This window comes from Corylus avellana, chromosome ca4 (assembly GCF_901000735.1).
Source record: "Corylus avellana chromosome ca4, CavTom2PMs-1.0".
Classification (NCBI taxonomy): Eukaryota; Viridiplantae; Streptophyta; class Magnoliopsida; order Fagales; family Betulaceae; genus Corylus; species Corylus avellana.
The window spans coordinates 609,034-626,307 of record NC_081544.1 but is presented as its reverse complement, the minus strand read 5'-3'; the positions used below and the strand labels follow the sequence as shown (position 1 = coordinate 626,307).

The window sequence follows — 17,274 nt, the reverse complement described above, 5'->3', positions numbered from 1 at the left end:
GCATGCAGAACTCTCCAACAACAATTCATATAGATACCTTCCACAATTTTATTGTCCAAATTACTAACAAATGTAAAAGAGTTCTTATAAAACCCACCTTTCTAAGTCTTTAGACAGCCCAGTACCCCCTTCCTGCTCGTGCAGATAGGCCCCATAGAGCTAACATGTGCTGCCCGGTTACTAGCAATCCAAACAGAAAATTGCTGAAGATCCATATTCACAATCCACAATCCACTCCCGCAGCCCATTTGCAAACACAGTACAAGATTATGCAACTTGAGATTAGACATGTTATGGGCGTCAGTTCAATCAACCGGCAAAATTTCTCGTCTTTCAATTAGGAACTTGAAATCAAATTTTTACATCAAAGGAAATGGATTTGACAACCAAAAAAAAAAAAAAAAAAAAGATTATCTCATTATGTAACCAATGCACTTCTAATAGACCACACACACGAGAGAGAGAGAGAGAGAGAATATGTATTTTATATACAAAAATATAGATGTATTCTGTAAATAACAAAAGAAACTTGGGGCAGAAGAAAAAAAGGAAAAACATATATTTCAAAGGAAGAGCATATCCCTTCATTCGTGGCTGACAAACTTTGCAGCCTATTCCAAGTCTGAACAAGCAAAAGCATTAACGAGATTCATTTGGCAAAGACTACACTAAAAAATAAAAACCAAAACACAAAACCCTAAAGCTTGTCACACTCTCCAGATGCGCCCCCATGTGCACCAAAGAACTGCCCTTCCATATCACCATGTGTCCTTAATGCAGCATGTCAAGAAACTGTACTGGCCCTTCCACTGGGAATATGTTGTTGTAGAGCATCACCCGTGTAAAACCTATACACAATCTTAAGTAGTCAAGCATCTCTTTACCCCTGTAACTTGCTTTTCTGGTTTCCTTTTTGGCGTTCATGGTTTCAGGCCAAACCAGGCATGGGAACATCAGCACCCAGGTCCCACAATTGATGACTGGTCCTCGGTATTTACAGCCACTTCAGCATCCAGCATGCCGGGTTTGGCCTCTGCAGGAACTGGAAGTTTTATTTTTGGCGACAGCTTCTTGACTTCCTCTGTTGTGTAGATGAAAATTTTCCTCACCATGCTGCAGAACTCGCTGCAATAAATAAATATAAAGGAAAAAAGCAATCTAGGTCATGGCAGCAAGAGTAAATTTAGAAGTCGCAAAAGAATCTCTATAATCCCAACAGCATTTTTTTGTCTCACGGTCTACCTCAACAACGCAAATATCAAAGCAAAAAAAGCAGAAGAAAAAGCTAGAGCATATCAAGTTGAAACCCCCAAGACATAACTTGAGGTTTTTTATCTGTACAATTCTAAAATTTTTTGACCAATAGAAGAAATAATATATCTAGAACTATTTATATTCACTGGAGAACCCCTTGAAGTACTATACTCCTAATAAATACGATCCCCTGCAACTCAAAGATAATGAAAACAATAATGGGACTCCGACATAGAGATCTAGAGACAATCTAGGTGTGATTGGACAAGCCTAGAATATCTAATTTTAAATAATTACTATGGGGTTCAGATCAAATGATTGACAAGTTACGAGAAATTTTCGTACTTGATGGTCTGATACATTGATCACAATCATGTGAAATCCTATTATAGCTGGGTGCTACACCATTGAGAATGAGATACATGTTTAAGGGAAGTTAAAACCCATTCTTCAAATTGAAAGAAAAATAATACATATAGGTATACATGTGCAGGAACTTGGCACCAGAGAGAGAGAGAGAGCCAAGACGTGTGGAAAAAATACAAAAAGAGGCAAATGAACTTACAGCCATGGGTCATCCCCAACCATCATCATGTCATCTTCATCATCAGTGTAGACAACTTGCCATTTCTTTGTAGATCCACAAAGCTCACCTTCAATGTCAAACATCTCCTCCAGTTTCCTGAGCAGATCCTCATATTGGTCAAACCGTGTCAAATCAACAGCCCTCCCAACAGCAATCCCTTGCATGTGCACCTGGAAAAAGACAAGTAATATCAGACAATCCCAACTAACACCCAGCAGGCCCGGGTGAACAACACAAAGCAAGTAATCATATTTATGCCATGATCGGAATTTCTGATTCCAGAATGTAAAAATCTGTTCTTTTCTAAAAAAATAATAACAGTTTTTTACAGAATGCAAGAGAGAGAGACAGTTGTTTAAACTTGAACAATTACACTTTCCTGATACAAGACATGAAACCCCAAACAGAAGTTTGTGTAAAAGCTCTAAAATGCCTAGAGAAAGTACCAAAACTGCAAAAACAACTCTAAAGTTCTTTTTAAATATTCCTTTCATAGCATTGACCATCTAGACATCTCGTATCTATCAGCCTGCATTGAGAGTTGATTCAGGCAGCAGATCCTAGAGTCAAAACTGAAAGAGGGAAAACTGCACCAAATCTCGTTAATTACAAAAATTATTTAACTGGAGGGTAAAAAAGGAGCCAAACTACCTTTGTGCAGCTCCGAATCTGCCTGCTTTGTGACTCCTGAGGCGATCTCAAGCATGATTTCTCAGCATCACAACTTACTGAAGGAACATCAGATCGATTTGGCTCAGAATGCTGGTCCGATTCGGTGTCTAAATATTGAACTGGCAGTTCATCCCCCGGTGTTCTGGACATAGTAACAACTGGCGAAGTTTCTTCCATATTAGAATTGTCCAGTAGCTGAATACCAAAGAGCCTGCAGCCATTCCCAGTTCCCTGTCTCTTTTCAGCTGATTCTTTGTTAACAACCGGTGAAAAAGACTCTGTTACAGCTTCCACTCTATTAGGCCAATACATTGAGTTGCTGGAAACAGCAGTCACAGAGTTGTTACCACTGAAGCTGAAAGAGTTTCCTTTTGCAGCAGAGTTGAAATTAGACGATGGATAAAAGTCTCGTCCACGTTGTGACTCACAATATGAGAAAGCAGAAGGAGCTTCAACTGGGGATTTCCACACACCTGATGCAAAGCAAGGAACTTTTATGCAAAATCAACAATCAGAACTGGCATGAAGGATAGCTATATGGAAAAATCTCCTACCAAGTACAGATGTATCTGGTGTTGGTGAAGGTAAAACAGGTGGCCTTGCCCGCTTGTTCCTTTGGGTGGGTTGGGAGCTTGGAGGAGCGTTTGCCACAAGTGGCTCCAATTCCCATGGTGAAACTCTTTCTGGACGCAAAATTGATGAAGGTTCATCCCACTGAACCTGAAACATATCAACATTTGAGGTAAGATAAATCACTTCAAATATGAAAATCAGAAGTACACCCAGTTAGAATCAAACAAATTCATTAGAGCTGCATCACAAAGTTCTTCTCAAGAAATTAAAATTATAGGTAGATGTAGAATCTGAGCACTCAAGACTCTACCATGATAAGATGGTAACATGCAGCTAGCAAGTTGCACTTATAGCATCATAACCCAATAGTTGCAGGGTCCACCTAAGACGGTAAGACCCATCACAAGAATAGCTAGTACGATAAGATTCTCTAGAAAATAAATAAATAAATCCAAACTAAACCCTAGACCAAGGCAGAGCCCAATGCAAAAGGAAGTCCAGAAATAAGTCCAATGCATGGGTCATAGGGGATTGGGATCTTCTATTGATTGTTTGAAGAAGAAAAAGGTCGCAGTTTCAGGGTCATACAATCAGCACTGCACTGGACTCCTAGGTTGCTGCACTTCTTGGCCAGACTCTGTTATTCAACTCCGTCACAAACAATTGCAGGTACATTATGGGGAGGCTGTTCAACAACCAAATCCAGCAGTTCTTCAGAGAAGCCAATAGGTATGCAGCTGCACTGGCTAGAAGTGGAAGAGAACAACTTGAAATTTTTTATTGTCCTCCTGATGATGCAGTTCAACTTATTGCTTTAGATGATTCAGATATTCATTATGCTCCTTCTGTAAGCCACAAGAAGCACCAGTACCTAACCTAACTAGCCCAAGAATTTTAACAGCTGCAGAACAAAATTAGACCACAAAGCCTAGGTTTCCAATTTCTTTATTCCTTTGCGCTTTGTTATTTTTAACGAATTTTGCCTTTGCAGTCAAGTTGAGAGCATATCACAAAGAAAATTGAACTTGCTTACACGCATGCAAGGCTTTCTGGTCAAAACAATCAAATTTAAACTGGAAGTCATCCGCTTTGAGGAAGTGAAGATTAGCTGCAAGTGGGCGTGAAGTACAAGAAGACACGTCTGACACAAAATACATACAAAAGTCTAGTAGCAAGTCATACTCAAAAGTAGCCTCATAATCTTTTAAAGGACCTAATGGGATAAAATGGGGAATAAAGCCATTCAATCATGTTTCATTTAAGATTTGAAGGTACAATCTTTTGTTCCTAATTTCTTCTCCCTTTATTCTTTTAGATCTTGTTAAATTTTTAGATTTTCGACCCTAATAGGGTGGTTGCTTCTCTTGTATACTTTTCGTGTATGTGAGATTTTCTCCTCCTCTTAATAAATTATCATTCATAAAAAAAAAATAATAATAAAAGATTTGAAGGTAGAAATCAATCCTTCAGAATAGATATATTTGAATAGAGAAGGAAAAGAATGATTTCAAAAAATCAACAATATCTCAAGATAGAAATGGATAAAAGGAGTCTGATTTCAGATGTTGAATCAATTACTTCCATGGGGATGCCTAGGAGTTCCAGATGTCATTAATATGTTCTAGGACCAAAACCAAAATGATAATGTGTATGACAAAAGCAATATATAACCTTTAGCGATCGCCACTCAGAGTCAGCCCATCCAGATGATTTATTATCTTCAACGCCAACAATTGTGCCACTGAACCTGTAATTTGATAGAGACAGGTGATGCATCATAAACTTCCTATGAGAACACTATATTAAGCAGGGGAAACAATATACCTTCTTTCAGGAACTTCCTCACCCTCAAATCTCATCCTAAACCTCTTCCCAACAGAGAGCTTGTGGCTCCGAGCTTCAAGGTACTTGTTGAGACTTACAATAAACTCCGATCGACTTGTTCTGACAAAAAAAACACTAATTCAGTAAACTTATTTGTTCTCAACAAAGAGAAAACACAAATACCATATCCATCAATAAAATAAAATTTTATTTTCCTTAAGAATGTCAGCTTATTGCACTTCATCTTAAATTTCAAGTAAAGTGCACACTTAGAAGTATGTAATCACTTTCTAACGCCTAGACCAACTAATGAAAACCTTTACCTCTCCAGTTTTGTTAAGTTTTATTCATTTTATAAGAGACCCACACTAAGATTTAACATTGCACGGCACTAATTTCATAAAATAAAAAAAATAAAAAAGAGACCAATTTATAAAGAGACATCTTTTCTTTTTAATAAGTACCAATTTATCTATCTTTTACCTCAAACTATATCAGTACAAGAAAGTCTTCTCTCTCCAAAAGAAAAGGTCAGCATTAAAAAGCAACACAAGATTCTGAAGAAACAAAATCCAATTAAAAACCACAAGCTAAGTTTCTTCAAAATAAAGAGTGACTGACTGCCCATAGTGCTAGAAGTCCTTGTATGGATATCCTATGATGGGAAACGGGTCCATTAAAATTCAAGATTGATAAGAGTCTCAACTGGTTATTTTTCTGTTTTACTTATCCCAAAAAAAAAAAAAGATTGATAGAGTCTCACCCATGTGTACATACAATTAAGGGATCTTTCAAAAATCCGAACTATTCAAACAAATCTAGAAACCATGAAGGTAGACATCTTCCAAATTTTGTATTAGTTGAACATATTGATTTATAACTTCGCTTTTATTTAAAAAATGAAGAGTTCTACATGCATGAGCAAAGACTATATTCAATGTTTTGATGAAAAGAGGCATTTAATTAACTTATACATTAGATTTTTAACCTATTGAATTGCTTAAATCATGACAAAAAACCAAAATTTTGTGTGAAAATGGATGAGGTCCTACTAATCTCAATAGAATGGCACCCATCATAGATCATACATATTGATACAATTACTTTACATATATCCTTTTTTAACTATATTCTCATTACACAAGAAACATAAGATATCACCAAACAGGATGTTAAAAAGTCATTTTAAATTTCAATTTTTTACCTATCAAAAAAAATCATTTTAAATTAAGAGAGCGACATAAACCTTGGCTTGTAGAAGACAGAAAAGAGTGTTTTAGTTGCAATAGCATGAGATGCAGTAGCTAGAACCCCAAGATGCATGCTGTGACTAGATATCACAGAAGATGGCATGTTGCTTAGCTGTCTCATGAGTCTCCTCACTCCAACACGCAGCTCTCCATTTTCACCTCTGGAAACGACGAGTCCATAAACAAATGACACAATTATTGATGGCAGTAAAGTAACAAAAGTGCAAACATTACTATTTTCATGAAGAATATAACTTGCCTCAGGAATATAAATGCATCACCAGCCACTAATTTTTTGGAACTAACAAAGACACTCCATCCGGTTGTGAGTAAGTGGCGCCTTGGTTGCCCTGCAGTCAAATTTTTTTTATCAATATCCCAGTAAGACAGAAGCTTCTTGGTAATGGAGACTCAAAATGACCACACAAAATCAAGGCAACAAAGAATATCAGAATCCTTATATCACTATCAACATGACAAGGACGTGAAATAAATGTTCCAGAACATATATGTGCCAAACCAATGAAAGCAGAACTCTTAAACAATAACTTTTTAATACCAAACCTTGTAAAAGAAATTACTTAAGAAAGAACAAAAAGCTGTACCATGAAGCTAATACAAGGAAATGCCATAAACCAAGCAATAATGGACTAACTCGAGAAATTAGTGTCATGTAAGATCACCAAGCATATTGCTATTTGTGTGGCAAGACACAGAAAATCATGATAAGCTACCTGAAATAGTGAGAAAATAAAGGCAATTCCATTTACTCCTCCAGTTCCTTCATTTATACTTTTATTTTGCACAACCAAGCCATATACTTGCAAACACACTGTGTGTGCTACCAACATACCCAAAGAAACAAATAAGTACTAATAACTTTTGAAAATATATATATAAAGTTCACTTTCCAGCAATATTACAGGAAATTGCATGTAGCAATACCACTAAAACTTTTTGTGTGGTGCTAAGTGGTAACACTAATAAGAAAACTTAATGAATAACCATACATATAAGCCTTGTTGATGCAGGACAAACAATAATCACAAAAATACACGGTGAAAACAGGGCAAAGAAAGGAGAAAGGAGCTAGAAAGAGAGAAGCTAGGGGAAGAGAAGGGGAAAGAGAAAGAAAGAAGAGGGGGAAGAGAACGAAAGATAAGAATCGATTCCTCAATTTTTTTAATTCCATCAAGTCTACTTTCATTAGAATACAAATCATGCTTAAATAGACTCACAACTAATCCCTAGGACAACGCCCATTTATTGACTTACCTAACATAATATAGGGCAACGCCCATTTATTGAATTACTCAAAATAAACTAGGGGAACACCTATTTATTGAATTACAGAAACACCCTTAACTCCTGAAAATTAAATACTAATAACTCCATTAATTGATAGGACCTAAATTAAACTAGGTGGACCAATATTTCCCTTGCATCACTTGTAGCATAAAGTATAAAGAGAATGTAATATTCCAGCCTAAGCAGTTATTGGAAAATCTGCAGCTATGACCAAGGCTATTCATTGTCACAAAGATTCAATAGGCAAATCTGTCAACCTCGAAAAATGTGTCGAAAATGCCATTCATTTCCATGCAAATCAGAGGCAACCAATTCCTGCCATGGGGGCTGCTGGGACATATCCTGAACAGATAATATTAAAAATTAGGCACAGATGACATAACCAAAAAAAGGTGGTTCGGGACTCCAGTATCTCATAAAGACGCAAATGCTAATTAGAACTACGAAGCTAACCAGTGGTGGCAGACAATCATCTGCATGCCTCCGAAGAACAGAGAATCCACCATGGGTGCTTGTGTCAGAAGCAGTAAGTGTCTTGCAAAATGAATGGACTGTGCACCTTGGAGGATCTGGCAATGGAGGATCTGGGCTTGTAACCTCACTTTGCTGATCCAGGGGAGGTAAATAAATATAAGGCAGGAATAGCAGAAAAAAATTAAAGAGAGGGATGAAAATTCTATGATCTAATAAAAAGAGAAGCCAAGGAAAGCTCACATCTGCTTCTGGTAACAAAGTGATTTGTGCATATACTTCATCAGTCTCAGGTTCAGCCTACACTCCACATTAAAAGTACCAATGAATGACCATAGAAAGTATTCCAATTTCCCAAATGTGTGACAAACAAACAAAAGTATGATCCATGTAGTGAGGATAATGATGATTACGACATACTCACCCGAAGCTGGATATTAACAACTTTACAAAGAATTTTAGATGGCAAGTTGAATGAAGGCATTTGCTGCTCTGACCCCTGATGCATAGATGCTTCAAGCTGCAAAAAAGGAAGACATAAGTTACAGAGATAAATAGCACATAAAAACACAGAATATTTGAAAAATACAAACAATAATCCACAGTAAACAGAAATTGGTTTGTGAGATAATTTAAAGAGCACGAATCCACATATCTTCAAATTAATTTTGTAAATCAAGAAATGGAAGATCAACAAAAGAAAATAAACAAATAAATTATATGCATAACAAAGGCCTGAAGACTGAGAATAAGGAGATATTCCTAACATAATCAAATTAGGTGCACATTATACTGAAATTTTATTTCAATAAAATTTGTACACTACAAACATAATGGGAAAACTCGGGCACATGAAACCAGATCACTGTGAACCCAACTCCATAAAAATCATATGCAAAATAATTACTTTCTCAAATGTCATAGTGTTTCCTGGTTATGGACTACTGAACATTGAAGTTGAAAAGGAACTGGTTTGCACATCATTTTAATTCTTGCTGGTAGTTATTAAGGGAAAAAAATTAATTATAATGGTATTCTGTAAATTGGTCATCAATTATTCAAAAATTATAATCCTAACATATTTCATAGAATGTCATCAAACATTTTTTTTCTTTTCCTTTCAGAATTGCATCACTCAATACTTCATAACTTGCTTAAACGTCGTATTTGATCAACTGACATTCTTTAACAAAATATACAAGATGAAAACAACCAGCCAGCCTCTAAATACCCTAAAAGAGGGACCTTTTGTTAGCGACCAAGGTAGTTTTAGCCCAATAAAACAAGTATCCAAAAATCCAGATATATGTCGCTTCCTTTTTTCTTTTTTCTTTTTCTCTCTTTATAAGTAATATATGTTGCTTTCTATTAACCAATATATCCAACTGCAGAACTTCAAAATACCTGTTCCATGTGACCTTGTGGAAAGTAATAAACTCGCTCCCCTTCACGAGGGAGCGTGACAAGGGGACCGGCACAAGCATGCCACAATTCCTTGTATAAAGCATCATTTGGAACCCCTATAAACCCAAGATTATAAATTACAGTCAACAAGGATAAAATGAAACAAATATGTGTGTTTTGAAGATCCAAATGAAAGTAAAGCTTGCAAATTAGAGACAGGAGCATGCAAAATTTAGAGCTGTCTATGACAACAAACTGAAAGATACAAAGCACCAGTGCATGTTACCACGATGTGCACAAGTTTTACATAATTCCAATCATGTGAAGTTATAGAATAATAATAAAATATTTAGGTCATCCAATTAACCTAACTTCAAACTGCATAAAATTTTAAACCAGGTCCAGCAATTTTGGGAACACCATAAGCCAATCACAGGCCACGGAAGAGAAATAGGAAGCTCAATTAGCTCCACCAATGCATATATTATACATGATTTTTTAATAAGTGAATATAATTTAGATAATACTGAGACTATCATACTGATGAGATTTATTAATCCTTTTAGACGTAAAGATAAAGTTTTTGTTCATACATAAATGCAATTAGGTTCTAAAAAAATCTATCATAATCCATATTCTCCTTTACAGAATACAGATCCTAAAGTTGGCATGTCCTGGCTCATTCACTGCCCATCTGTACCAAATGCAAAGATGATTTAATGACTTTTCATTAGTTAGTAAACACATTTGTTGCTAAAATCTATTTCTTAATCATAGTTCAAGGTTGAATTACTGAATAAAAGATCAATATGAAGTATAACTTGTACGCTATGCCCTAAACATCCTCTCAACTCAAATGAGCCTTGTCCTTTTCTTCAAATAGGTGCTTTGTCCCCCAAAAAATGTCTGAACTAAAATTCGCGGTTTTGTAGAACATATTTCTATCCAATTACTCGTAACTCACAAGGAAAAAAAAAAAAAAAAAAAAAAAAAGGACACTAAAAGCAACAATTAAGAAGTGTGAATAAAGATTAACCAGAAAACATAATAATCCTCTTTTGCTCACTCAAATATATAACCTTCAACCCACCACCCCTTCCCCCAACCCCCCAAAAGAAAAAAAAAAGAAAAAAAGCTATTAAAATCAGTTCCATTCAAAATATTGAGAGAGAGAGAGAGAGAATGAATGTTATTTTAATATCATTTTATTTGACACGAAAACATCATTTTGTAAATGTAAATCAGTTAGTAGCATAAAATAAATCTACAAATACCCTTTCAGGTTAATCAGCAGATCCATGTAATCATAATTCTGCAGCAAATCATATACAATTAGCACTAACTAGAAGAACTAACTCAAACCTGCACGAGGTCTGCAAGAGGAGTGATTTGACGCTGCGAATGCCATTAGATAACCACACAGATCTTCAGCAAAGACTGGGATATATCTATGAAACCCTGAGTTCAAAGATTGTTGCATAAAACAGGTCAGTATGGCAATTATCTAAAATCAAATAATTGTCTAACCAACTAAGCCAAACCCATTAACTATCACATATTTATTATTGTCAGCCACAATTGATTGCTCTAGACTCAACTTGTTAATATCCCAATCACTCAACCCTGTGACAGTCTAGCTCTGCTTTGTGCCTTAAAAGAAGGCACTCAAATGAATGCCCAAAAAGGTGGATCTTCACCCTTTAACGTCATTTCTCCCTAAAACCAAAAATGCACTCAAAACTTTCACGAGCCCAATACGTTCAAAACCTTTGCCAAGAGTATAATCAGCAAAATTTCCGCGAAGCAAAATCATCAAAACTTCCGTTATAGTAAAAAGATCCATACTTTCTGCACCCATCGCATTTCATATAAATTTTCATCACATGCAGAAGAATAAAGAAATCAATCAATGATTAATTTAATGCCCTGGTTGGTTGGTGGAAAAACCAGGAAATGGAAGGAAAATCAGCAACGAAGTGTGTCACCAAATTCCGCAACAATTTCCGATCCGAGTAAAAATCAACAGCTACCACCAGGCTCACGTTTACTCTCACTCTCGAATTTCGTAGTCGTTTCTTGAGAACCATAAAACAACACAGACAACTCCAATTTCAGCAATAATTTCCATTTACTCTCGCCTTCCACAACCTTTCTCATCAACCAAACATCACCACAAACCCCGATCTCACAGATTCCCATACCTAACCACTAGCTGTACAGACAGACGATACACACACCGAACCGTAGAGCTAGATTACTAAACAACAAAACCAAAGAACCGAAACGTAGAGAGAGAGAGAAAGTGAGTATTACCTCAGAGAGTTTTTTCTCCTCCTTGCTCTTCGCCTTATCCGGTTGGTACAATTAGCAGAATCGGAGGCGAATCGGTTAGGGTTTGGGATTCAGACAGAGAAACGAAATGAATGAACGAGTAAGGGATCGATAAGGTCGTGTTTGGTTGAACCCGACAGGACCCTCTTCTTTGCCTCTTTTTCAGTTCTCTTTCTCACACACACACTCTCTCTCTCTCTCTTGGTTTTTACTTTTCTTGTTTGTTTGTTTTACTATGTGAACAATATTGTTCAATTTCTTTGTCTACGTCTCTCTCCGTGTCTCTGACTTGGACTGGCTTTTTAGACGTGGAGAAAGCCAGAAAGGGCATGGGTCTAGAATCTTTTTTGTTTCCCATTTCGGATCAACATTTTCTAAAAATATACTCGGTCATATAAACTGATAAATGCTGTTATTTATCTTATAAACGTCATATCCCCTAATATAGCATGTTTTAAGGGTTTATATTTTCTTTTTCTTTTTTTAAGCGACGAAAAAAAAAAAAATTGTTTAAAACATGTCAAGTGAGTTGGTAAATTGGTAAGAAAAATAAGGTTATATCCGGATTGGTGTGGTATATAGAATTATTCTAAATCTATCAACATATTTTAACCCAGATTTACTATATTAATAGTTATTATATTTTATAGTATTTTAAAAATGAATAAATATTAAGATAACTACTTTTTCGAGATTGGTTTAGTCTTACCGTCTTATGTGATCTATTATTTTAGTAAATAAAGGCATTGAGTGATGGGATAGTGAGGTATCGGTTTAGACAAAGTCTTTGAAAATCTAGCTCTTCTCAAATGTTAATATGATAAAATGTAAATGATTTAATTTAAAATTAATAATTAGGATTTAAAGAATTTGAAAAGGGAACTTCCATAATTTTCAATCTTTATAATAATCAGATATATGACTAAGATTTTTTAAGAATCTTTATAATTGATTCTCAAAATCAGAAAATTGATTTGCTTGTGTGTATTGGAGTGATTAATCCTTGATAAATATTGTGACCAAAAAAAAAATCTAATTTTGTCTTAATATTATATCATTTTTGTTATAAAAAAAAAAAAAAAAAAAAAAAAAAGCTATTCCATTTTTTTTTTGATAATTTAAACAAATTTATCTAAATATTCCAATATTATCCAATGTGTAATATATATAAATGACATAAATTTCTTTCAAACTGGTTTGGAGGAAATTTCCTTCGATCTATATTATAATAAGTGTTAAGTGTCATCACTCACATATTTTCTTAAATATTTTAACAGTCATTTATTGTCATTCCATTAACTTAGGAACCAAGACATTAATTTTTTAAAAACTTAAAAATGTTGAATAGCACTTGTTACTTACTAAAGTAGGTTGAATAAAATTTTTTTCAAACTGGTTTTGAGAAAATTTGTGTCCGTATAAAAATAGCATTCACAATGTTTAAAATCACTTTGAGTTTTTTTTTTTTTTTTTAAATCCAAATGACATTACGTTCTATTCATAATCACCAAAAAAAAAAAATACTAAAAAAAAAAAATTCACTAATCATTCTAGGCTCATCTTTAGCAAATTTTAATGTTAGAATAATGGATATAATTATTATCGAGTAGGTGCGTAATGCGCACACTTTTTCTCTCTCTCTTGGTATATTGGAAAAGAGCGAACAGTGATTCAATGCGCGCCCCGCTAACCCTACAGGCTACACCCGCTGTCCTGTGGTCCACGCGCAGTAAGAAAATTAATTATTAATTTTTTATTTTTTATTTTTTTCTATTTACAACCATTATTCTCAAGTATGAATTATTCCTGGTTTTTTCAATAATTAATTACAACTAGTATTTAATTAATCAATGAGACGATAATCATTTTCTTGTTTAAGCTTGAAGTTACCGATTTGTCGTGGTCTTTATTCACAAAAGACTACCACGCCCTTGTGCTTATTACGACTATTAAATCTACCTTGAATTTTTTAGTACGCATAAGAGTAGGTTTCATGGGTTGATGCTTTTGGATCAAAATGGAATATCCATCCACACAAATTAATTAGTGGGTTTTTCAATTTTTTTGCAAATAAGAGAATAAAAATACTGTTACGTCCGTGTATCCCATGAGTCCCTTCCAAATAAACTAAAAACACTCGCAATATATTACAAAAGCATGTATTATTAGTTTAATCTTAAAGTATATTAACTACACTTTCCTGTTGCATGTTGATAATGAAAACCTGGAGATTCTATAGAGCAAGATATATGCAGTCTTTCATAAATAATAATAATAAAAAATGCTATAGCATATATCTAGTTGATATCCTCACGCAATGAAGAAGAGGGAACAAGTCTTTAATTATTAATTAATGATTTAATTCACACTTTTTTAAAAAAAAAAAAAAAAAATTGTTACCTTGAGCTTTTAATATTATTGATGATTTAACATAGTATCCGATCAAATATCTTAAGTTTGTAGTTTAATATTGCATCTAGCTTTAAGATTGGTGAAGTGCATCGTCTTTCATAGTGACACTCAAATAGCCTAGAGCATTAATTATATATTGTAACACACCATTTTAAACCAAGGTTAAGATTGAGATTAATAGTTCGGACCCTATGTTATAGTTGGAATCAATTTTGGCTTAACAATATAGATTTTTGGGGAAGGGAAGATCAATCCCTTTGACTCCTTGATCGATCCTTTAGTTCTTGAAACCATAGGGATTGATCCCCAATTTTTCATTATGGATCCATACATGATGTTATGTGAGTTTTAGTAGGGGTGGGTATCAGTTTAGTTCGGTTTGAAAAAGTCATTATTGGTCGGTTAATCGAAATTGTCGGTTAAATCGGTTAATTCACCGATAACATTTCGATAAGAAAGAATTTCGAAAATTTCGGTCGATTAATCGGTTAGCCGTGGGCCTTTTTAATTGGGCCAATGATATTTTTAAATGGACACAGTTTTATTTTATTTTATTTTGGCTAACAAGCCTAAAATAATTTATTAAACATGTTTTTTTGGGGCTATGATCAATCTTGGGGACCCAAATAACAACTTTTTGGTACATGTCTAGAGCTTTAACTAAAATAAAGAGCTTTAAAGAGTATAACACTTTTATAACATGTATTTTCAGTGAAAAGTTATATATGTTCTCATGGTTTTAAATGTTCACAAATTGGTTACAAGCTTTAACGAATGCCTACTATTGATTTTTTATACCGATGTCAGTTTGGTTCGGTTAACCGATAAAAAATAATTTTATACCGATTAACCAAACTGATGTCGGTATGAAAAATTCATACCGATTTTTGAACTATAAAAGTCGATTGACGGTTAATTTCAGTTCAGTCATCGTTGGTAGGCGGTTAATTAGCCCACCCGTAATTTTTAGGGTTTCAAAGCCTCTATAGCAATTGGGTAATTTTATAAAGCATAGTAATTCTCATGCTATATTTAAACATGCAAATGCAACAATTATGGCTATCGATTATGTTTCTCTGTTATTGTCCATTTTTAGTGGCTAACAAGTATCACTTATCCCACTCGTCCATTGAGATGTTGCAGTTTCTCACTCCTGTAACTGGACAACAATTTAATAGCATCATCCATTTGTTTAGTATATGTGCGAAAATATGTAAAAAGTTAGAGTAGTTAATATGGCATTGTTAGCCCAAACTCATGAGTTTAAACTTTTGGGTAGTGTGATGTCCTAATATGCTATATTATCAACTGACTAAAAATAAAGTAGCTGAAGACTAAGTAATGATAATTAGAATCGTTTGCGTCTAAATAATCACTAAAATTTACAAAATAAAATAAGCTCGTAAGTTAAAAGAAAGATAAACTTCGTAGAGTATTTGAGATAAAATTATATGATTTGACAATAATTTGAATTAGTCTCTTTTACATTCCAAAGTAATCTATTTATAGAAGATAAATACTTGTAGAGTAAACATAATCATAGTAGTAATAATAAACCTAATCCTAATAAGTAATAAGGAAATATAAATAATTAAAGCAAATCTAATCCTATTAAGGAAATTAAATAAAGTCAAAATAAAATAAAATTTTCTACAAATAAAATCATAATAAAATAAAATTATAACATATAATTGACAATTGGCGAAAATTGTGACAATATTTCATTTTGTACTTTTATTGTCTAAGAATGAGTAAAATTCTAATCAAATGACGTTGCTTCAATATTATTTTTGATATTTTTTTTATTTTTATTTTTATTGAAAATATGGATAAATACCGTGCACATAAAAAAGAAAAAAAACTCCCCAAAGTATTAATCTCCCAACACCATTAGCTGCCTGAACGTCCCCAGTTCGCAACCTGATCCCAACATGCCCTGCATTTTGGTATTTTATTTAAAGCATTTTATAATATTGTTTCATTATTTCATGTGATTGAAGTTCTCAGGTATTGTATCTTTCTCGGTCCATTTTCAACCATTTATCGAATTATGTATGATCTCATTTTCTCTAGGGCATCTACACAAATTGTAGATAAACATTATGATAATTTACTTTATGTACTTTAAGCATATCTATATATATTATTTATGTGATTGAAATGTGAGTGTTACATTTCCACCATCAACTACCCATATTATGTTATTGACCCCACCTACGGGCGGATAGCATAGCAGGTTAGGGTAAAAATTGAGAAATATTAAGGGTCAAGAAGTTCCTTATATTTGATCTATATTCTTTTATAAATTTAATAGATCAACATTAAATTTGTAGGGTCTACCCATAAGCCGCTCTACATGGAAGCCCCCCAAGCCCCAATGTTTTTTCAAACTTTTTTAAAAATGTCCTTATAATTTTTTTAAAATTATAAGTTTATCCCTAAAAAATTTTAATATTTTAGTTTTGCTCCCTAAACTCTAAATGCTAATTCCGCCTTTTTGTCTACCATTGACTTATGTGGAGTCTACGAATCTAATGGTTAATTGTAAGATGATATGACCAAAATATGAAAAAAAAAAAAAAAAATATTGACCTCTAACATTTCTCATAAAAATTAGCTTGCAAGCCATGCGGAGGCGTGCCGGATGTACAATTTACTTGATGTTAGCCTAAGAGTGTGTTTGACATAACAATTTCGTCAATTAAGTGTGCGATTTAAAACAAAATATCAGAAAATTTATACTAGACGAGTGTGTTTTAAAAAATTGCATATAAAATATACATTTTCAAATTGATATAGAGTGCACTTCTAAAAATGAACCATTTTTAAAATTAAATTACAAATTTGCAAAAACGTTAACTACATTTTAAAAAATTATTTAAAATCGTTATTTTTATGTATCGCGTTTTATTTTTTTTGGTAAGTATTATGTATCACGTTTAGAGAAGTGTTAACGAGCTAAACAAATGAATCAAGAAAAATTTTTAAACTGACATGACAGATAGTGAGTGTTATACAAGAGAGAATTGTAATTTTTTTTTTAAATTTAAAAACTCTTGCAGTACCAATTTAAAATTTTTTCTGAATTGATTTGTTTGGCGCCGACCACTCTCTTTGAAGAGATAAATTTAGAACAATTCTCAACGCGGGGTAGACCATGGCGAGAGCACAACGGTTCGTTTTGGCATA

General features: G+C 33.8%; 1 protein-coding gene across 2 annotated transcripts; it reads right to left on the bottom strand.

Moving 5' to 3' along the window:
* Positions 1 to 467: 467 nt before the first annotated feature.
* On the bottom strand, positions 468 to 11,891 carry LOC132177641 (auxin response factor 1). Of its 2 annotated transcripts, none has more exons than XM_059590043.1 (15): positions 11,656 to 11,891; positions 10,705 to 10,800; positions 9,343 to 9,458; positions 8,363 to 8,458; positions 8,182 to 8,238; positions 7,921 to 8,073; positions 7,725 to 7,809; positions 6,419 to 6,509; positions 6,156 to 6,320; positions 4,910 to 5,029; positions 4,757 to 4,832; positions 3,067 to 3,232; positions 2,492 to 2,985; positions 1,820 to 2,010; positions 468 to 1,125 (listed from the first exon to the last, which is right to left on the bottom strand). In XM_059590043.1, the coding sequence occupies exons 2-15, from the start codon at positions 10,748 to 10,750 to the stop codon at positions 954 to 956; spliced, it is 2,028 nt and encodes a 675-aa protein (XP_059446026.1). In that variant the 5' UTR covers positions 10,751 to 10,800; positions 11,656 to 11,891; the 3' UTR covers positions 468 to 953. The 2 variants fall into 2 exon arrangements, with proteins under 2 accessions (XP_059446026.1, XP_059446027.1); XM_059590044.1 differs by having other exon boundaries at positions 10,705 to 10,790.
* Positions 11,892 to 17,274: the final 5,383 nt, after the last annotated feature.